This window comes from Physeter macrocephalus, chromosome 8 (genome assembly GCF_002837175.3).
Source record: "Physeter macrocephalus isolate SW-GA chromosome 8, ASM283717v5, whole genome shotgun sequence".
NCBI lineage: Eukaryota > Metazoa > Chordata > Mammalia > Artiodactyla > Physeteridae > Physeter > Physeter macrocephalus.
In genome coordinates, this window is record NC_041221.1 from 48,678,750 (window position 1) to 48,702,624 (window position 23,875).

General features: G+C 36.0%; 1 protein-coding gene across 4 annotated transcripts in view; it reads right to left on the reverse strand.

The window, feature by feature from the left end:
- FYB1 (FYN binding protein 1) overlaps window positions 1-23,875 on the reverse strand; it is a 102,801-nt gene that overhangs the window by 27,453 nt on the left and 51,473 nt on the right. For 2 of the 4 annotated variants that reach the window (XR_008618045.1, XM_024123666.1), the window contains exons 3-13: window positions 19,744-19,790; window positions 17,800-17,819; window positions 17,325-17,359; window positions 16,225-16,345; window positions 13,039-13,198; window positions 12,392-12,536; window positions 8,014-8,036; window positions 6,872-6,938; window positions 5,967-6,101; window positions 4,244-4,269; window positions 2,026-2,092 (exon numbers count right to left, since the gene is read on the reverse strand). Coding sequence is in view for 2 of the 4 variants with exons in the window: in XM_024123666.1 (XP_023979434.1) it covers window positions 2,026-2,092; window positions 4,244-4,269; window positions 5,967-6,101; window positions 6,872-6,938; window positions 8,014-8,036; window positions 12,392-12,536; window positions 13,039-13,198; window positions 16,225-16,345; window positions 17,325-17,359; window positions 17,800-17,819; window positions 19,744-19,790 (846 nt within the window). In the remaining 2 variants the exon portion in view is untranslated. Of the gene's footprint in view, window positions 1-871; window positions 1,026-2,025; window positions 2,093-4,243; window positions 4,270-5,966; window positions 6,102-6,871; window positions 6,939-8,013; window positions 8,037-12,391; window positions 12,537-13,038; window positions 13,199-16,224; window positions 16,346-17,324; window positions 17,360-17,799; window positions 17,820-19,743; window positions 19,791-23,875 lie in introns of all 4 variants that reach the window. The other 2 variants (XR_008618046.1, XM_028492874.2) reach the window with 2 other exon arrangements.

Here is a 23,875-nt window from a genome sequence, read left to right on the forward strand (position 1 = left end):
GCCAATTATTATAGGAGAGGTGAACAGCTCTGAGGTAGTTATTCTCCAGCCTGGCCACATATAGGATCACCTGGGAAGTTTTTAAAAAATACCACTGCCCTTGTCTAATTCCCAGAAGTTAAATTAATTAAAAATTCTAATTAATTAAATTCAGTGAGGTCCAGGTACTGACATATATATTTTAAAAGCTCCCAGGTGATATTAATTTGCAACCAAGGTTGTGAACAATTCCTGGGTTAAGTATGGATGTTAGGGAAAGGCTGTGACTCTCTGTAGGAGGGAATTTAAAAAAATCAGAATATTTGTGAATAATGAAAAATTTTAAACACTGACATTAATTTTGATTACCTAAGGTAAAGTTTTGTTTGAAACTGATTTATTTAAAATATTTGAATCTTAGAATTTAGTTCATTCACTGGGAAATGAATTAGCACACTGTCCTGCCCTAGGCTCTGCATTGTCCCTCATACCTTCTCTCTGATGGTACCTGGGTAGTAGTGGAATCGCTGGCTTGGATTAGCACTCTGGAGCGATCAGAATATACATGAATGTTAAAAATGCCCCACAAGCTCTCTTTAAAGGTAAGTTATTGAAATGTATTTTAAAAAATAGAATGCTGTGTTAGAGACACACGATTGCCTTAAACTCTGAAAATAAGCAAAGGGAAAGAAATTAGTACATATCGCACAAAGTTTAATCAGCTGGGGCTTATTTTGCTTAAAGAAAAGGGACAGTGGGTGACTCTGGGTTCCTAGAGAGCTATTTTATGGAATGTGGTGGCATTTCTACAGTAATATTAAACACAAAAATGTGCTTAAAACTGTCAGGAATAGAAGCGACTTCCCAATGGTGAGGAATATTAAAACTTAACATATTTCTGAAGATTAGATTTTCCTTTCATGGAGAACTGAAAAAGGAGAATGATTCTCCTTTCATATTTCTGGTGTGTTTTGCCTGTAGAACTTGATCTTCTTATATAAATAACAGGATATTTTCCCCTCAGTTTCTTTGATCTTGCTCTTGTTCTGTAAAATTAGTTTAACAATGTTGTTAAAAAAACCAAAAAAGACAAAAACAGAAACTTAGAGTTCACTCATGCATTTTTTACCAGTACAGCTCAGAAGACACCAGTTACTGTATTCCATTGATGTTACTTTTATCCTTTAACTGATCAACTTCAAGATCTTTTTATTCATCTTTCTTTTTTCTTGAAAAAGCTAGAGAGGTGTTCTTACTTCCATACATAGCATGTATCAGATCATCTCACATATTTATTGGAGTATAAAAAAGCATCCTAACATGTTATTTTCTATTACAAAAGAATTTTCAAAAAGTACTCCTCTTCTGTTAATTGATTTTAGATTTTCTTGCAACTTTTGTCTAAAATTAAATTGAAGCCTTAGGTAAGCTAAATAATGTCACTATTCACTGTTGACTGTTTGTTTGTTTGAATGGAACCTTTGAGAATCAGATGATTTTGTGAAAAAGTGACATAACTCTTAAAAGTCCTTTCAAAACATAAATCTTCTCTCTCTTTTTTGTTTCATAAAAGGAAACGATCTTCTTGTGGAGGATGGAGGACGCTTGAAGCAGGGGGGTTAGGATTGAGACATAACCTAAGCAGTGTGTTCAAGACAAAAAAAACGTTTTGAGAACAAAGTAAAAAAGGGAGCGAATGAATCAGTGAGAGCAGTTTCGATCAGGCTGTCAAATATTTTCCCAGTGAATGAGTGAATAAATGAATGAAGACATTGGTGAGTCATAGGTCAGAAGATAATCAGGGGACAGGAAGAAGGACCACTGGGAAGGGGTGAGGGGAAGCAAGAGAGAGAAGGAGGAGGAGGACCTGGGCTATCCATCCATTCACAAACCTGGCAGAGAGGTCAGAGCTGGGATCAGGGAGAGGAGGACAGAGCCAACAGGATGGCACACAGTACACACGCCCTCACTGGGGTTTTATTCCAGCTGAATTTTCTTGAACCGTCTGATTTTCATTACTTCATTGTAATGGAACATTTAAATTACCTCATCTCTGGTGGTGGAGCAGGGAAATCAGAGGCATCCACATCATCATAAAGTTCATCTCCCATGTCTAACAAAAGACAGAATAGCAAATGTTGAAACACTGTTAGTGTACATTTTGATATGAGCATTCAATGGTATTTTAATATAAAGATTGTTTCAAGGACAACAAAATAAGTTTTCCTGAGGTCTCTGTACATTTCTCCTGGAAGCACTGCCTATTCCTTAAAAGGGAGAGGTTCCTATCTTCCTTGATGCTTGTGTTAAATATCCCTCAAAAAGAAAAACAACAACAACAACAAAACAGTCACAATGATTATAACTATTGTTATCAGGAAAAAACCCCTAAAGCAGTGGCTGAGATTATTTGAATATCCACAAGTGTGATGAGTTGTAAGATTAGTAGATTGCTGACAAGCAAATCAATATTACCGGCCATTGGCTGCAGGTAGAGATTGAAGTCAAGATTTTTATGGGATTTGGGGTGCTAGGATAATATATATCATTTTATTTATATGTCTTTGTGCCTATCTATCTATCATCTATCTATCCCTCTTGTTTACTCATTGATCTGTCTTTATTAACTTTTACCTTATAGGAATATTATGTGTGGCACTATTATAAAATAAAAGACACTTCTGATACCAGCAGGTCTTGAGAATCAGTATTGGTGGAAAAGTTGCTATGACCTTAACTGGTTCAATGGCTTTTCCAATATGTAGACATTTTTCTTGCTTCTAGACTTCTTGTTAATAAAGTCAAGAGGACTGTGTCCTCTCTACACCTATTAAGTTGCTCCACAGCAAATTAAGCTGAAGAGATGAGTTGAAGAGAGTACAAATGTTTTAAGGAATGATTATCACAGAAAGTTTAAAATGCTCTCTGGTAGTGGTAAGGATTTGATTTCCTTTAAAAAATCCGCCCCCCACCACCTTGGGACTTCCCTGGTGGCACAGTGGATAAGACTCTACGCTCCCGATGCAGGGAGCCCAGGTTGATCCCTGGTCAGGGAACTAGATCCCACATGCATGCAACAACTAAGAGTTCACATGCCACAACTAAGGAGGCTGCTTGCCGCAACTAAGACCCAGTGCAACAACAACAACAACAAAAATCCCCCCCTTCTGTATATATGTACACACATATATATATATGCTCTGTATATGTATGTATATATGTTTGTGTGTGTGTGTATTTTCCTCCCACTCAGGTTAAGTAATTTCACAGGATAAAACTTGCTCAACTATATGAAGAACCTATAAGAAATATGTAAAAATATGACATATCACTGGTTTCCAGAAAGGGAAAAGTTACCATTCCATGCACATGCACTTAATACACCTTTGAGAATGAAAGAAAATTAAAACAAGAAACACATTTTTTACTTAATTGATCACATTTTTTTTCCATTTTGTACCTACTATTTGTGGAGCTAAGTTTCTTGAGTACTTTTTGAAAATTATAGATTAAGATATAAGCTTATCAGTTATTGATCAATTTGAGTTAGAGCCTTATATATTTTCAAATTGATAACTGAAAACAAAGTCAGATAAACAGTCTGGAAGAATAGATTATCTTTGTGTTTGGTTTGCTCTTTCAATTTATTTACAAGTTAAAATAAAACTTTTTGAAAGCCCCTGAATATTCTTGTGAGACATTTTATTTTGTTCAAAGTAAATTTAAGAAAACTCCTTTAAAGATCTGCCTCAGCAGGGGTAAAAAAATAAGCTGATCAAAATTGTACAAAGAAGAAACTGTTTCACATTGAGCAGTGGAAAATTTTCCAAAGACAATGTAAGTGATACATTTTAAAAATCAAAGAAATTTAGATTTAGAAGGACCTTCGTGGCATATCATGTGGCGTGTTTTCAGAAATCTTTATGCAGAAGTCCAATACATCAAACTCTGACTTGAATTGGGGTGGGGGGTGTCCATGGGGAATGTTAGGGTCCATCCCTACTCACTTGTCCCTTTCTCCATAGTGATCCTATGGCTGGAAGAACTGTTTAAAAATCATTGATATTTTAAAATTTCCTCTTCCCACTATTTTACTGCTGAGAAACTGTGGCGACCCCAGGTGCAGTTACTTGACAAGGTTACACAATTTATTATTTTCAGAGTCAGGACTTTAATTCAGACAGCGTGACTATAGCCAATCCTTTCCACTACCTCATCTGCAAGAAGTGAGATATAAAATATACAATTAGCTTTTATTACTTACCCACTTGTTTAGGAGGAGAAGGGAAACTGGAAAGAAAATGAGAACACAGTTATAATCAGACCAATATAAACACAGAAATTGAGTCTTTTATTTAGGAGAGACATGAATAAGTAATAGCCTGGAGGCTTATAAAGTCTAATTAATCTTTTGACTATCATTCCTTTCTCATCCTCCATTTCTCTGCTAAGTCCCACGTTTTTGTCCATCAATCTGGAATTTAGCAAGCCTTTTTGTGAACTCCAGTGTTGACCAAATAAGTCAAGAGTCAAGATATCCAGTGGTTTATTTTGCTCACAGCCATTAGACCAATGTTTGCAGATTTGTTCTATGAAGTTTGGGCATATTATCATACCAGAGTAATTAAATGGTCTCAGTATTCTGGAGTCATTGTGGCATAGCTCAGGCCCAAAACTGTTTATTTGACTCAAAGAATAGAAATGCCGAGTCAAAATCAGCAGAGGTCATAGGAATCTTTATATGACCATGTTTCAACAATATGTACATGTATATCTCCAAAAGAAGAATGGTGAATAAGAGAGGAATATCCCCTGAAACTAGAGAGTGAGAGCTTATTAACAGAAGTGATTTGAAATCAGGATTGGGTGGCTTTTAGTTGCAACAGAAAAAGACCTTTGCTTTTATTACTTTCTGAGCTTTAAACACACACACACACACACACACACACACACACACACACACACACATCACTGGAAGAATGGTGCACAGTTACAGTAAAGTGTCAAAGGTCATTAGTTCAAGTGATCTAAAACCAGAATTAGCTGGTGTGTAATTACAGCAAAAAAAAAAAAAATCTCTGCTTTTATTTCTAAGGACTACATTTGAGTAATGCTGCATGAAGAGATTTGCTATGTTTACTTATAATTTTAAGAGTCCTGTTTACTGAGTGTTGTTTCAGTGTCTCACAAAAGGGTTTAAAATTAGGACTTCTATGTGGAATTAACATCTTATAAAGACTTCAGTTAAGTGTGGTGAATCTATTAGGCACATATAAAATAAGGATATCCTGTACCAGCGAGTGTAATTAAGATCCTTCAAATTCATACACATGGAACTTATACTAAAGGGTTATTTCTGGATGGAAAGATAAAATTTATGCTTTAGTTTTATTTATACAAACTGAAGATATTTAGAATAATTTTATTATAGGATAAATATGTAATTCAAGTAGAATTAATATATCACAATTGTGATATAGTTACAAAGACTTTAAATACTGTACTTAGAGAAAAGAAATTCCAAATTGTGTCCTTTATTTCTAGTAATTAATTTTTAAAAGAGAATGTATATTTTGAAGAACAGTCAGTATACAATATTATATAATAAATTGTGGCATTGGAATTGTGAACATTCAGATGTGATGTCACAGTTTTAAAAAGTCCTACTAAATGGAGTGTGAGTGTGTATGAGTGTGTGAGTGTGTGTGTGTGCACTTGTGTGTGTGTGCTTGTATATGTTTGAATGGAAAGCAAAATATATTTTTGAACCATATGATGATTTTCGAATACTTTGTGCTCCTCTTATATAAATGCATGAGTTTAAGGGTGACACAGTAAATGAGGCTAGAATAACTAATGGAAAAACACATTAAAATGTCTTAAAAGTCTGACAGAAACTGGTTATTGCTTATAAAATATTAGCAGCACTTGATTAAATTATTAGTGTTGTTATCGTGCACTGTATTTGGTGGTTGGTCGACTCTTACGATGAACCTTCATTGTCTGACTCAGAGTCTTTTGGTTTCTCTCGTATACTTTTCTTTCTGTCATCTTTTCCCTTTAACATCTTCAAAATCCCCCAGGACCACGTGTTACTCTTCTCTTCAACCTGTAGCGTAGAGCTTTGGAGCATGCAGGCATTGATCAGATTTTTTATAATTATACTGCTTTGATCATTCAGGCTGTAAGCTACTCATTGTATTGAACAAAATGAAGCTATTACGTTTATAGGTTATGGTCTTTGAATACTGCTTCTACTAGGTAAATAGGTAAGTTATTTTTTCCTATTTGGTAGATTTCTCCTGGTTCTTAAACTAGCGAGCTGAGTCAGGATTAAGTTTTAAACATCAATTTAGCTTTACTGTAGTAAAAGTAAGTTGTTAATAGATTAAAAAAATTTTTTAATGTATTTAAATTTTAAAATATGCCATTTCAAAAGTTTAAACACCTAAAGGATTCAATACTGGTTTTGCCACAGATAGCATATGATCTCAGTTTACTTGGGTTGCCTACAACTATGATTAATATACAAAGGATAGCCATGCGACTGATTAACTTTCCAGATTGTCGCAAAAATAAAGTATTGATTGATAAATAAATGATAGGGAAAAGTTTGAAAAAAATCTGCAACACTTCTAATCCTTTATCCCTTTTTCATTTCACTTCTTTTGACGTAGTTGTCAAGGTTATTCCAAACAATATACCACTTCATTTGAAGCGTGGTGCAATTACACTTCCGCATTTACTAATGCTGTTAATTAAACATTCAAATAGTTTTTGGTAACGTAACAGGGAATGCTATTTCTGCTTTTTATTTTAAATAGAAATCAAAACTATACAATTCCAGTATATACAATACTTTGCAGAAAGGCAATTCGCTGATCATTCTTACCCATTAACAGCATCCTCTTCTTCTATCCCATCATAAATATCATCGTCTGGGGGAGGTGGGAACATCCCTTCATGTGAATTAGGGGGGAAAAAGTCTTCTGTTAATTTTATAATTTGGTCACAAATGTTCACTCAAAATTTGATAATAAATCTGTCTTATTTAATTGCAGAAATCATCCTACTTTCATATCAACTATTTAAATAAAAAGTAGCTTTATTTCCCACTCTCACATAGGTAGTAGGTAAATTAATTATTTTTAACATTATCGTATAAGGAACTCTTAAAGGTGAAATGTAATACAAATATGAGGGAAGATAAAGAGTAGTACGCATGGGATATGAAAGAAATGGGGGAAAATAACTATGAAAAAAGTCAAATAAAATAAAGATGGAGTTAGAATTTATTGTGGAAAAAGAAGGGAGCGGTGATAAGAAAAATTTAATTAATACTGAGGAGACATTCAGAAAAAGCTACTGATCAAGATATAAGCAAAGAAAAGCAAATAAAATGAAAGGTGAATTTATAAACATTGATGGGCTGACTTTTCATTTCTTTATTTCATTTCATCAATGTGATATTTTAAAAGTTAAACCTTTATTTGATTTGTTACCTATAGTCCTTAGGAACCTTTCTATTTGACAAGTATTTATTTAACAAGTCTTTATTGAGTACCTTCTCTGTACAGGAATATGTACAATCAACTTGAAATTTGATTTTTAGGATGAGAACTTTAGCACTGCCAGGTATTAGTAACCCTTATTTTGTTGATGAGATAGCGAGGAGTCTTTAGGAGTCATAGCTAAGGTGACCATGTAAGTTATCATCCAAGCAAGGATACTTCTGAAAGTGAAGGGGGACACTACTAAAAAGTGTGCTCAGACAATTGGCATAAATCAAGACTGCCCTGGGCATACTGGAAGTGGAGTCACCCTATGACCCATAACAAACTTGGAAGAAAGAACTGACTTGCTCAGGGTCACCCAGTGGCCAGGGCTGGACTCCAGGTCATTGGTTCCCAGTCCAGTGTTCTTTCTACCACATTAAGATCCTCTTCATTATTTGCAGACAAAAGCATTTTGTCATTAGTACACACAAAAACGTTGAAGACTTGCAGAAACTGCTGATGAAAGTGTGTGGCTTACCTCCACTTCCACTCTGATTGTGGCTAGGAAAAAAAAAGTGGACCAATTAAATTAATATATGAAGTGTTTAGCTATCAGGGAGAGAAGTACATATATTGAGCAGTTATACAAAAGAAAAAATAACATTCCAATCAAAAGTTTATCAGGATGTTATTTACAATAGCCAAGATATATCAACAGAAGCAACCTAAGTGTCCATCGACAGATGAATGGATAAAGAAGACATAGTATATATACACAATGGAATGTCACTCAGTCATAAAAAGAATGAGATTTTGTCATTTGCAACAACACTGGTGGACCTACAGGGTGTTGTACTTAGTGAAACAAGTCAGATAGTTAAAGACACATACTGTATGTTATCACTTATATGTGGAATCTAAAAAAAATAAAACAAATGAATGAATATTACAAGACAGAAAGAGACTCGCAGATATGGAGAACAAAATACTGGTTATCAGTAAAGAGGGGATGGGGTGGAGGGGCAAGTTGGGGATAAGGGTTTGAGGTACAAACTGCTATGTATAAAATAAATAAGATACAAGGATATATTGTACAGCATAGAGAATATAGCCAATATTTTATAATAACTTTAAATGGAGTATAACCTACAAAAACATTGAATCACTATGTTGTAGACCTGAAACTAATATAGTATTGTAAATCAACTCTATTTTAGTTCGAAAAAAAGTTATCATATGTTATATGTGAAAAGGAAGAAAAACTGTTCCTTAGTGTAATAGATGAGTAGTAACAAAGCAAAAAACAAAGCAAAACAAACCTAATAAGAATCAAGTGAGATTCAGTACCATAAAGTATTCTAAACAATGATACTGTTTGCTTCTAGCATTTTCCCATTAGGCAGTTTTCAGATTATACAGTATTACATCATTCCATAGATGGACTTATTTATAAAAAGAGAGTATTATTCCAGAACCGTTACTGCATTAAATTCAATTTTCTCTTGCTATCTTATAGTCAAAGCATTTAACTATTAGTCAAATAGCATTACATTTTTTTAAAGGGGGAACTTAAAAAAAAATTGAAATCCTCTTCATGGGGCCTTTGTACAGTGTGGCTCCTGATTCTCTAAATCCAGAATTCTGATTTTTAATTTATTTTGATAACATTCTATATTTCCCCTCTTTTCTAATTGTCTGTTTTCTTGTCCATTTCTCCCACTAAAATATGTGTTCTGTGAGAACAAAGGAAGTGTAGAGTGTGAGAACTGAAAAAAAAAAAAATCTCAGAAGTCATCTAGTTCATTTTGCAGAAAGACATTGAGGCTCTGAGAAATGACGTGATATGACCAAGCCCACTTTTAAGTAAATGAAGAGAAAAGAGGAGAACTTCAGCATCCTGCCTTCCCTTACAATATCCTTTTGGCTACACCTTGCTGCGCTCCCCGTGTCGCCATTTTTGCCTTTTGGATAATCTGCAGTAACAGATATCAGTCTGATATTACAATCGTATAGTGTAATTATACACTCATACCTGATTCCTCAACCTTTAAGTCAGAATAAAAGAAATTGGTCTGACGCAGATCTACTGCTAATCTAGAAATAAAAAGTACGTTTGTTAATGGAACTTTGGAGAAAAACATGCTATAAATGTCCTAATATATAAATAAGAATTGATTTTTGATGAATTTTTAGTATATTCTCTACTTGCTTACAAACTATTTTCACATTCATTGTCCTCAACACTTCCCTTTGAGCATGAAGAAAGCAGATAGAATTATGTGAAAAGTTGCAATTTGGGTTGGCTGCCACTCCTGGCAAATACAATATATTCCCTTGGAGAGTCTCATACCCAATTCCTAAAGAACAGAGTTATAATCAGGAGCAAAGCCACCAAACATTATTTCATTTCTATAGCCGCTCTTCAATTTCCTATAATGGTCTTTTTGGAATACAAACCATTGATCAGATGAATGAGAGGTAAGGAGAGGAGAGTGTGAGAAGAGAGGAGGAAAGAGAAAGAGGAAAGGATAAATGGCAGGGAAACGGTTGGAAACATACATAGAAGAAAGTTTTTTTATGTGATGGAGGAGTGGTATTTGCACTTGTAATTTCCTTTTCTTCAACGTTTCACATTTAGCACAAAAAATTGCTTAGTTGAGAAGAACCGCTGTCAGGACCTGTGCTTTTAAGCCTCCTGTCTTCTCACAGAATTTGAAGTACACAGTCAGCTCTCCTTACCCTGGAGGAATTGGGAAAGAGCTGGTAAAGAGTGCAAGGAACCAGGAGGCATCTGGGGGAGGGAGAGGAGAGGATGGTGCCTTCTCTTATTCTTGCCAGGACAAGCTGCCAGCTATACTCAGCATCTTTCCTTGTTCTACTAAGGACAAAGCATATTCTGTTATGAGATCTCTGCCAGCAGCAGCTGTAGTTTCAAGAAAAAAACTGGTGTAGAAGTGATGTCTCTTATTCCATTTTCTTATTAAATATGCATAAGGGAGGAATAGATGCTAGTAAATATTGTGGGGCTATACTTGTTTAAAATATTAAGCATTAAAACCATACACCTCCTCCAACCCCAGTTTATTAAATGGAAGTTTCTTTTGCTGCTACATGTTTACTAACTAGAGATATCTTTTAGAGTTGTGGTATGTATAGACTAGATAAAAGGAAAAGGTAATAGCATTAGTTTTGGGAAATAGTCACCTATTACGGAAAATAGTGCTTCATTTTAAGGATATCATCCCTTTTTGTGGATTTATCATTTTTTTCTGGAGTATGTTCAACAGTGTAAATATGTATATATTAATATAACTGAGGTTCTTTAATTCCAAAATAAGAGAAATGTGTGTTTTTTTTAAAAAAAGATAAAAGACAAACATAAGGTATATATGTTGTCAATATACATGGTATGGCATACTCATGTCCAGAAAATTCTGTAACTCTCAGAATATGGCCATTTGGAACTTTGACCCCCAAATTAGCATTTACTGACTTTCAAATTAGGTCAAGGTGTTTCTTATTACTAAGGCCAACTTACAATCTGTAAACTCCAGTGCATACATCGCATGTTTTGATATATATTGCATAATTTATGATCATAACATGGTAAGAAGACATGAAAGGCCATCATTCTATTTTTTTTGGCTGTGCCACGTGGCCTGTAGGATCTTAGTTCCCCAACCAGGGATTGAACCCAGGCCCCAGGCAGTGAAAGCCCAGAATCCTAACCACCAGTCCACCAGGGAATTCCTTATTATTCATTTTAGAAAGACAAAACTGCCAGAGAGCAACATAAATTTAATTGATGCCATGAGCTCAAAGTTCACAAGAGGAAATTTAATTCTTCATATATTTCATAAGTATATTACTGTTTTGATCATTTTACATTTTTAAAATGGTTGATAATGAAAACATTTTTCCTTTAAAATTTGAGTTATGAAGAATGCAGACACATTTTTTTCCCAAGTGAAGATCTAGCACAGATCATGTGTTTTGGGATCACGTGGGGGGTTTCCCAATTTCACAAATGGGCATAAAAAAAAGAGGATTCTTCACCGTGCTGGAGGTTTGCCTTCTCCTTTTCCTTCAACTTGAAGGGATTATGGCTTTACCAGGAAAGGGAGATGTTAGAGGCAAGAAGGAATGAAAAGAAAAGGGGAATGGAAAAGGAAGGAGAAGAAAGGACAAGGAAGATCAGATCTGGGACAAAGAGACAGAAGAGGAGGCAAGGATAAAGGGAGCTGGAGACGCAGAAAAGAGAGAAGGGAAGGAAAGGTACGTGGGAGAAGATGGCCACCCTCTCCTCTGGACTCCTCTACCCCAGAAAGATGTTCCCATAATTCTTGCAGGGAAGGTCATGCCATTCTAGTGGAATGAATGGAAAGTTGGACCCTTAGTTGATTGCCAGGGATCATAGGGGATTTTACATTTTGACTCTTAAAGAGCAAAGTAGAGTTGGCTTAAAAAAGCATTTTTGTCTGTTATGTTTATAAATAAGAACGACGAATATATTTAGACTCAGATTTCAGAGAAAAACACTTTATATTTTTCAGAGCTAACTTCTACATCTCATCCTTCAATTTTACAAAGTCCTACTTACTTTAGGCATATCCTTAAGATCAAATCAGAGTAAATACTGTAAAACAGGATTTTAGATTGACAACACGTTTGGCAATATCTGGCAAATGGCCCATTATATTTCAAGTAGTATTTGATACATATAACCAAAGAGTAAAGTAAAAGACTATGGAGTTTCAAATGACTTTTCATCCATATTGAAGTGATTGTAAATGGTAATTTAGTTTAGTGATAGAGAGCAGTAGGAAATAGGGAAAGTAAAATTCTAGCATCTTAAAATCCACAATCTCTGACAAACAGATGATTTGATTTGCTTTACAATTTGTATTTACACATACCTGTTAACATCTTCCTGCTCTGCGACATCATCATATACTTCCTGGTCATCTTCAAAAGGTCTTGATGAAAGAGCACCAAGCGAGTTTTTTTTCCGTTTCAAGGAATCATAGTCAATCTCTACAGCCGTTGTTTTAATATAGCCGTCTACCAAAAGGGGAACAATTTATGTTCAGGTAACTGTAGTTTAAATATCATAAAGTTGTGGATAAAATATTAATTGCACACTTACTCTTTAAATTTTCCCTTTGTTTCTTTGCTTACAATTCTGATTTATAGACTTGTTGACACATGTTTCACTGTACTTTGTCAAAGCCTTATGCTGTTGTGGTTTGGGGTAAGCCTAGAGTCTATTTTCAAGATTCCAAAGTGATTCATTTGAATCATTTTTGCCTTTTAACATCAGTGAAGAACCTAATGCTCTTTGCTCCTCCCTGGGATACTGTAAATATTTACATTTTTCCCCACTAAAAAGATTACACAGATGAGGTGAAGATGGTGCTATACCTGTCATTTAAAATCTTCCTAGCTTTGTCCACCCTGCAACGTGCTCCCAACTTAATGCTTATGAGTAGCTTTGGAAGAATTCTCACATTAATATTGGCTCAAATAGAAAACACTTCGAAGTCGTAGGAAAATGTGCACTCACATGACCCCCTGGCTGTTCTGCCCAGCCATTTTCCTTCAGGGTTGTCTGTGATTCGGATTATTTCAATTTGCTCTCCTTGCTTGAAGCTCAGTTCATTCTTTCCTCCTTTGACATCACAGCAAGCTTTTGCTTGGTGGATGACTTGAATAGGGCCTGTTAGCTGCAAAGAGGGAAAAAAAAAATCACGACCGGCTTCTTTACTATTCAGAACATCTTTAAGGAATGCGGTTTTGAAAGACAATATGTCCACCACTTGCCAACCTGCCTATTTCCAACATTTACAAGTTTGAACTAGAAGTTGAGGGTGAATGTCATTCCTGGTGAATGTTCTTAGAGGAGGGGTTAGGGGAAAATTGCAGAGGTCAGACAGAACCAGCAAAGAACAGGTAGGCACATGCTCGGGGGCCAGGAGAGAGGGGCAGTGATCTGTTGACCTCGAGAACTCTGTGGAAGATTTGCAGAGAAAGCCACTGATAACCGAATACCACTTATGTACGACATGCTGGGTGCTGTGTGTTTTTCTGGGGTATGCTGGCGGTTTGCTTGGTAGACAGAGGTTACTCCCCTCTATGCTTTGTGCAATCATTCTGATGGTTCTCTGCAGGCCTAAAACAGCAAGGGTTGGTGGTGGTGGGTTGTACCTGTGGGAAAAGCATTTTCTTTCTTTCTTTCTTTTTTTCTTTTTAACTTTGTGGTACTTGTCTATCTAAAAATTTGGAGTAGATATTACCTGCTATAAACAGACAACAGTTTAGAAATAGCTTTGTGAATAATAAAAATAACAAACAAATATTACGAGAGGTTTTAAAATTAATATCCTGAATAGTACAGTGTTTTCTTGACAGCAGGGGAATAATCTAGTTTAGAGGCCATGACTCCTAAACATTTCCTAATCCTAAATTGGTGTATTTTCAACAGAATTTCTTGGACCTTTTGATATGCAAATATGCATTGTGAGTTTTTTTTTTTTTTTAATCGGGATAATTACCTCTTTTTTTTTTTAACCCCACATTTGTTTATTTATTTATTTTTGGCTGTGTTGGGTCTTCGTTTCTGTGCGAGGGCTTTCTCTTGTTGTGGCAAGCGGGGGCCACTCTTCATCGCGGTGCGCAGGCCTGTCACTATCGCGTCCTCTCTTGTTGTGGAGCACAGGCTCCAGACGCGCAGGCTCAGTAGTTGTGGCCCAGGGCTCGAACCCGTGTCCCCTGCATTGGCAGGCAGATTCTCAACCACTGCGCCACCAGGGAAGCCCGCATTGTGAGTTTTGAAGAAGCTCTACTTTATTTTATGGAACTTGTGATGCACTGAATTGTGAGATATATCATTAATTATGCACCACCAAGAAAGAAAGAAAAGAGCTTAAGTTAAATTTTGATATGCCAATGATGTTAAAATGCATCTTAATATCAGAATTTTAAAATGTGAATATTTTGTCTTGGTATTAATGAAATGTGAAGCTATGTAACAATTCTCACATTTATTTATTTAATTAGAACATCTATTAACATTTTGTGGAAGGAATATAGCGTGTGAAGTCCTAGTCTTGACAAACTTTTGAGTTCATATTTGGTGGTATGTCTTCCATATCCTATTTTTTTCTTACTAACAAATATTATTCAAATGAATGAGTGAAACAATGCAAAATTGATTTCTCAAAAAAAAAACAAAAGAAAGCTTCACACCATTCCTTCAAAACTACAATCTCTTCATAAAAAGTATGTTATAATGATTTTCATTTAAGAAATTAGTTTTTCATGTTTTCCACTTGAAAACTATAAACATTGGTAGCCATACATTCTGTATGAGTAAAATTTTTTAGTATTCATACTGTAATCTTAATTTTGCTTATATGTAGTAAGCAAAATTGAATGAGATCCTATAATAGACACAGTGCCTTCCGTGCATTATTTTATTTAATTCCATAAAAAACTTTCAGGAGAGGTATCATTGGCTCACTTTAAAAATAAGAATATGAGGTTCAGAGAAGTTTAGTAATATGCCCATGATCACATAATTTGCATGTGCAGTTGGAATTTGAATCCACATCTGTCCAACTGACTCTAAGCTTTACATTTTCTCTTTGCCCTGCTGTTGAATCTTTGTTTCACTATAATCAATATACTGGGAAATTATACATAAACCACATTTTTATAATTCAAACCATATTGTAAATGTTCAGGAGGAATTAAATATTTAAAGGAAACTTGATATGAATCCTTTTAATAGTGAAGAATAGTTTTGTAACTAGATAATCACTCTATAGCTGACATACTAGACCCACCCCAGATGGGCCATGTCATCAAAGACGTACTGGCCAAAAGAGTATAGTCCACAAGTACAGTGGTAGTGGTGGTAGTAATAGAAATCACACAATTAGAAATCAGAGATCAGAGAAGACAGAGGTCAGAAATCCAGGTGGATGAAGAGGGAGGAGAAACAGCAGGTATCAAAAGTCAGCATGTACATCGGCTTAAAATAAAGGCAAAAATGTAAGTCAGGTCTAGACAGCAGCAGTCAGGGTAGCTCATGGAGCTTTATTGCGACAGGTCTGGTTAATCCAGAGACACTTCTGTCCCTCGTACCACTATAATACTTGCCACAGGGATGTGTATGTGTGTGTGGTCCTGAGCTCATATTATGAGTAGGAGAAAATGGAATGCATAACAAGTAGGGTCAAGATGGGTCTGAGTAATCAAGTACTCTTTCACTCAATCGACATAAAATTTCCTGAGCTCCCACCATATTTTATTTGGATTTTATTGCATTAGTTTTTTAGTGCAGGGGTAAAGGAGATTATTGGACAAAAACATTACTATTGTGAAGGTAGTTACTCTTTAGAAAACAATGATTAAGTAATTCTCCAACCATGTAAGGTTTCAAGAATTGTGCCCCTTTTGTGTGAAAGTTATAAAAAGAGGTTACTCTTTTTTTTTTTTTTTTTTTTTTTTTTTTTGGTACGCGGGCCTCGCACTGCTGTGGCCTCTCCCCTTGAGGAGCACAGGCTCCGGACGCACAGGCCCAGCGGCCATGGCTCACGGGCCCAGCCGCTCCACGGCATGTGGGATCTTTCCAGACCGGGGCACGAACCCGTGTTCCCCGCATCGGCAGGCGGACTGTCAACCACTGCGCCACCAGGAAAGCCCAAAGAGGTTACTCTTTTTCACCCTTCGGCAAGCAAGCTCTTACTTTAAATTTCTTCTTTATTTCTTGTTCTTTCTTTTCTCTCTCTTTCTGTTCCTTTTTCTCCAGCTCTAATCTCTTCTTTTCCTCCTTTTCCCTTTTCTTCTCTCTTTCTTTGGCTGTTTCTCTGTGGATTAAAATTGCAAGTTTGTTTTAGCATCCACGGGCATTGATGTGTCAGGGCTCCCTATCCAGAGAGGTTTCTACCCAGAACAGAAGATAGTATGTGAACAAGTATAGGTGAAGGTATAAAGCCAAGGCTTGTCAAAATTCCTGGGTGTATGAGACTGTTAGAACCAGCAGGAGACATTCAAATGAGGATGCCTTCCTAAGGTTCTGCGGCCCTTACAGCTCGTGCAGGCAAGTGGAAAGCACTGTTTATAAAGGTTCTTGCAGCCTGTCGGCATGAATAGAGTTAATCTCTCCTCTCTCTCTCTCTCTCTCTCATGCACTCACTAGTACAAGTTCACGTACACACATGCACTTGTACACACATGTACAAACCTTAATTCAGAAACTTTAGTCAGAATTAGTTGAATAAAAACTGGGTAGGGAAAATTAACATATTTGAATCAAAAGATAAAATAACATATTCATTATACTTCTACTCATTTTCCAAGAAATTTCTTAGTCTCGGGCTACCCAGAAACCCATTTTGGAACCCTTTCTAACACCTTTCTGTTTAGCAGGCTAAAACTTTGGCATCTGGTGCTGTGTTAAATCGTCTCTCATAGCAAGGTTGTGAGGTGAAGCGCTGTCTAGGTGAGGACATTGTAACGTATACATGAATTCATGTGCCCAAGGACACACCGAGAGCAAGAAATCAGATTCCTGGCCCCTGTGATTCCCTGCCTGTGGGCTATCTAGTGGGCTGCAGGCCTCTGACCTCTCCGGGGATGGCATTTTAATAGAGTCCTCTGTAAAATCCTTAGACAAGAAAAGAATCTTTAGTCCTTTGTATTGAAATAAAGGTTGTCATTATATGCCCGTCATTTGAACAATACAGCTTTTCCCTCCCAGTGTTGAATATCCCTCCACTCTCCCTCATACAAATCATTATTTCATCTTAGAAGGAAAATATCATGGTAAAAAAGTGTAACTCATACATGTCTTCATATGTTTCTCCTTCACTCTCTTGTTCCTGTCAAGAAAAACATTAATAATGATTAATTGTAATTATTTAATAAGGGAACATACACATATTACATTGCTCACATAATCAGCAAAACAAGCATACATTTGTGTGTCAATTTGGCTTATTTAAAATATTTTTGTTTCCTTTTTAGAGACAGACTGGAAAAGGAAGCACAGAAAGATTTCATTTTACATCTTGCTATGTAATTCAGATGTGTAGCCAGACTTCAGTCTATGTTTAGCATTACAAAATTACTATGAGTCAGTGTAATAATGGGTGTTTAATGTCTCAAGCATTTTAGATGAAATAAGATTATAAATGGAAAAAAATCACCATTACTCATAAGGATTTTCATTTGTTGGTTTATATCAATAGAAAATGAATCACAATAATTGTTACATATTCTAGTTACAGCAATATATTATGAGAAGGAAAAAAAAACTGACCTCATCCAGATTTCCGGTTCCTAAAGTGTTTAAAAAAGGAATACAATTTAATATACTGTAATTAAGAAGTGCTTTAATACAGGATTATTAGATGTAATATAATATTCAAAACAGTTCATCATGTAACAGAACTTATAATTTACCAAAGGTATAGAAGTATGAAATAGAATATGCAGTTAAGATTCTTACTATGGCTTTTTTGAATCTTGTAATTTAATTATAAAATCATTTCACTGACTTTCATAAAATAATACAAAAGCCAAAAATTAATGAAGACACTTTTTATTCTCTTTATGAAAAGCATGCACATTTGGTTTTGTGGGCTTGCAATATGGAACAAAGATTTTACCAGAATATCACAACTAGTTCACACTTTTTGACTTACTCGTTCCCAAGGATTTGCTTTCATGTGTCAAACAAATCAAGTTAATAAGGTTTTTAAAAAAGATATTTTACTGCTCAAGGGTTTGGTAATATCAATAAATTACCAGGTACTAAGACATCATCTAAAACTATAATAATAAAAACAGTGTGGAACTTATATACAAATGAATAGACCAGTGGAATAGAGCAGAGAGCTCAGAGACAGATACACAAATTTACACACACACAAATAGAAACACACATTATGCACACACAAACACACCTATATATGCAAAGATACAAACACACCAAGAGAGTTAATATAGTAAATGTGGCATTATAAATTAATGAGAGAAAGGTGGATTTCAGAGTCTGGTAATGGGAAAACTGACTTCGTACATGAGACAACAAATCTAGATTTCTACTAACGCCTCAGAAGTGGACTGCAAAGAGATCAAAGACCTAACTATAAACGATAAAGTTCATAGAAGAAAATAGAAGATAATATTTGTATTTCCTAGGGATAGGACTTCTTAAATAAAACTTAAAAAGTATAAATTACGAAGTAAATATTAATGAATTTGATTATATCAAAAATATTTATGTTCAGTGAAGGACAACATGGACTAAGTTAATAGACAATGGACAGAATGAGAGAAGATATTTGAAATGTCTACAACTGACATAGGATTAATATCTGGAATACAAAGGAACTCCTGCAAGTCAGCCAGAAAAGGATACCAACCCCAAGAAAAAAATGGTCAAGGAATAGGAACTGGCAACGTACAGAAGAGAAAACCACAAAGGCTAATAAACAAATCAAGTATTCGAACTCAGCAGCAAGCAGAGATACGAAAATGAAACAAGACATCATTTTATGCATGTAAGACTGGAAACAACTGGAAAGCTGCATAGTACCATGCACTGGCAAAAGGTAGGCATCTTGGAATCTTCATGCCCTGTGATGGGAGTACACAGAGATGCAGCTCTTCTGGAGAGCACTCTAATCCTACTCAGTTGAAATGAATATGCCATTGCCTACAAGCAGCCACTCTACTGCTGGATATACATAAAGGAAGGCTCTCAGAGGTCCACATGGGGATATGGACAAGAAGGTGCATTGAACTATTATTTGTGGTACCAGCGAGTTGAAGGTGAAATGTGAATGCATAGGATGCATACCATGGAGTGCTGTGCAGTAGTTAACAGAAAGAAATTAAATATAAATATACAACATGGAGGAGCCCCCCCAAAACACATTATGCTGAGTATAAAAAAAAAGGCCAGAGTGAGCTATAATATACAGTTTATGTAAATTGAAATATGTATATATACACATACAACAGCATGCAAAGAATATGTACAAAAGACATACACTAAGTACATTAGAATATTTGTCTCTGGTAAGGGGGAGGAAGGAAAGGGTCATGGAGATAAAGGAAATAAATAAATAAGTAAAACAAGAGAGGGGTCTTGCATGGACCAATGATGATAATGACCCATTAATGATCCTATGAGAATAATTAACTCAAACTTCTGTATCTGAGGGAACAAATAAATAAAACATCTTGCACCTCTTACCATCAGAGTGCATGACACTATCTTGATTTTCTTCATTTACAGGGCTTCTGAAAACAAGAGAGAAGAAAAAGTGAAAATGCAACAAGTAGATGCTCCCCTTACAATGAAAAAGAAAAAAGAATAAAAGGATCATTTAAAAATAACTCTTCTCTTTCATATCTGCTCTGATTGAAAACTTCAGAAGTCCGTAGAATAGGCTTTAGCCTTGTATTGATGCCACTACTGCTGCAAAAAATGGAGAATCGGGGAGCTTGAGCACAGCACTGCCCATTCAAAGTGAGCATCTACAATTAATCAGTAGTTTAATTTCAGGGAAGAAATATTTTTCTGTTAAAATGACAGTATATCAATAAGTCAGTTCTGGGTTCTGAAGGTATATGATTGCCTGTATGGTACAGATTCCAAAGATCATTAGTTCCAGTCCTGACTCATCACCCTTTTCCAGATGTTCTCCATCTGGTTTTGCTTCCATCACTTGTGGCTTCGACTCCAAGGTGCTTCATTCCAAACCACTTCACTCCAACTGCTCATAACAGCTATCAATACCTGGGCTTCATGAATCCCTAATGATTTATGGAACCATCTATATTTTCTATTTCTATTCTTGGGTTGATTTGCATAACTGGGGAAAATTGCCGTTTTACTGATTTAGGGTATTATCAATAATTGACATTCAATCTCAGCTATACCCCCAACACTATTTTATAATCTCATTACACTTTTTTTTCAAGTCAACCCTCTCTTGCATCATCCTTCCCAATGGCTATTCAAAAGGTTCGTTACTTTCCTCAAATCTCCTATTCCTCTCCTTTCTCTTTTCATCAGATGATCTTGTTTCTATTTCACTGATAAAATAGCACTTATTGGGGGTGAACTCTCTTAAAATACAATCCTTTAACTCCCAAGCTTATCTACAGTTACGCCCATCCTTACCTGTCCCTACTGAAGTTCTTCTTTCCATCTGTGTTCTGATTCCTATCTGAATGATCAGTTATTTTACTCCTTTTATTTGCTTTCTTCTGTGTGTCATCATATTATTTATATTACTATTATTGATCTTCTTTCACTCCCCATCCCTAAATATCTCACTACTGTTTTCTCCCTCAGCCCAAGTTACTCTCATTCATAAAGGACAAACACTTCTCTTCACCTTTCTAAATCCTCCACATTACCACAAAGACATCCTCCTTTTCCCAAAGTAGAAAAAGCTGTCCATACTCACCGACTGTACTTGCTCTCCTCCTACTCATTTCTTCATTGACTACAATCTGGCTTCCCTTGCTAATCCTTCACTGAAACTATTCTTAAAAGATTTGATTACCGGGCTTCCCTGGTGGTGCAGTGGTTGAGAGTCTGCCTGCCGATGCAGGGGACACGGGTTCGTGCCCCGGTCTGGGAAGATCCCACATGCCGCAGAGCGGCTAGGCCTGTGAGCCATGGCCGCTGAGCCTGCGCGTCCGGAGCCTGTGCTCCGCAACGGGAAAGACCACAACAGTGAGAGGCCCGTGTACCGCAAAAAAAAAAAAAAAAAAAAAAAAAAGATTTGATTACCAAATCCTTACACTTCTCAGCCTGCATCTTACTTGATTGCTCTGTGGGTCTTATCACAGTATTGGCTATTTTGCCTTCCTGGAGTCTCCTTTGTTTCCATGAGAAATCTCTCCTGCTCACTTCTTGTCTCTCTGGTCACTACCCCACAATTTCCTTTGTGAGTTAATTTGCTCTGACTTCCCCGTTTAAGTGATGGTGTTCTTTTGTGTTCTGGTCTTGGCTTCCTCATTTTTATTTTCACTCTACATTGGCCCCTAGATGGTCTCATATTCTCATATAACTCCACAGCTTCACATATGTCAATGGCTGCTGGCCTCACAAAACAGAGTCAGCCAAAATTATGAGCTCCTAATAAAAGAATATACCATCACCTAGGAAGGAGTCTTACCTAAATAAAGAAAGAGGTACATTTAGAAAATAGAACTAAATTTGATCAAGCCCCCATCTGTATCCAGCTACCAATTTGCAGAGGAATGGGGAACACATAAGCTATAATGTGAGGAAGCGATCAGCGCAATCTAGACTGTGGGCAACTATAATGCCCACGAACAACTTGATTTGCTCAACAAATAAATTGAAATAAGTAAAAAGAAAGTAATAGAGGGTGAACCTAGAGATTAAAAGAGAATTACAAAACATATAAGCCAGAGACTTTGCTTGGATTCTTATTCAAACAAACAAGAAAACCCACATACGATTTAAGAGAAAACTGGAAATTTGAAGACTTTAGGTTTTATATTAATACATAGACTCTATTTTTAGGGAAACCTACTGAAATATTTATGGTTGTTATTACATGATGCTTGGTATTAGTTTCAAAGCAATATGAGAAGAGAGAAGTGGGGGGGTATAGATGAAACAAGATTGGTAGTGAGTTAATAATTGTTGAAGTTGGGAAAGGGTGCATGGGTGCATACAATGCTATTCTCCTTGCTTTTTCTACGCTTAAAATTTTTTAAAAAAAATATTTCTTAAAAAGTATAAGAAGAGGACTAGGAACAAAGATGGCAGAGTAGAAGGATGTGCTCTCACACCCTCTTGCGAGAATGCCAGAATCACAACTAGCTGCTGGAAAATCATGGAACTCACCAAAAAGACACCCTACATGCAAAGAAAACGCTATACAACAAATGCTAAAGGAACTTCTCTAAGTGGGAAACAGAAGAGAAGAAAAGGACCTACAAAAACCAACCCAAAACAATTAAGAAAATGGTCAGAGTAACATACATATCGATAATTACCTTAAACGTGAATGGTTTAAATGCTCCAACCAAAAGACACAGGCTTGCTTAATGGATATAAAAACAAGACCCATATATATGCTGTCTACAAGAGACCCACTTCAGACCTAGGGACACATACAGACTGAAAGCGAGGGGATGGAAAAAGATATTCCATGCAAATGGAAATCAGAAGTGTTACAAGAGATAAGGAAGGACACTACATAATGATCAAGGGATCAATCCAAGAAGAAGATATAACAATTATAAATATATATGCACCCAACATAGGAGCACCTCAATATATAAGGAACTGCTAACAGCGGGAAAAGAGGAAATCGAGAGTAACACAATAATGGTGGGGGATTTAACACCTCACTTACACCAATGGACAGATCACCCAAAATGAAAATAAATAAGGAAACAGAAGCTTTAAATGACACAATAGACCAGATAGATTTAATTGATATTTATAGGACATTCCATCCCAAAACAGCAGATTACACTTTCTTCTCAAGAGCGCATGGAACATTCTCCAGGATAGATCACATCTTGGGTCACAAATCAAGGCTCAGTAAACTTAAGAAAATTGAAATCATATCAAGAATCTTTCCTAACCACAACACTATGAGGTTAGAAATGAATTACACAGGAAAAAACGTAAATAACACAAACACATGGAGGCTAAACAATACGTTACTAAATAACCAAGAGATCACTGAAGAAATCAAAGAGGAAATCAAAAAATACCTAGAGACAAATGACAATGAAAACACGATGATCCAAAACCTACGGAATGCAGCAAAGGCAGTTCTAAGAGGGAAGTTTATATCTATACAAGCCTACCTCAAGAAACAAGAAAAATCTCAAATAAACAATCTAACCTTACACCTAAAGGAACTAGAGAAAGAAGAACAAACAAAACCCAAAGTTAGCAGAAGGAAAGAAATCATAAAGATCAAATCAGACAAACTCATCAAGAAAAAGAGGGAGAGGACTCAGATCAATAAAATTAGAAATGAAGAAGGAGAAGTTACAACAGACCCTGCAGAAATACAAAGCATCCTAAGAGACTACTCCAAGCAACTCTGTGCCAATAAAATGGACAACCTGGAAGAAATGGACAAATTCTTAGAAATGTATTACCTTCCAAGATTGAACCAGGAGGAAAAAGAAAACATGAACAGACCAATCACAAATAATGAAATTGAAACGGTGATTAAAAATTTCCCAACAAACAGAAGTCCAGGACCAGATGGCTTCTCACAGGTGAATTCTATCAAACATTTAGAGAAGAGCTAACACCCATCCTTCTCACTCTTCCAAAAAATTGCAGAGGAAGGAACACTCCCAAACGCATT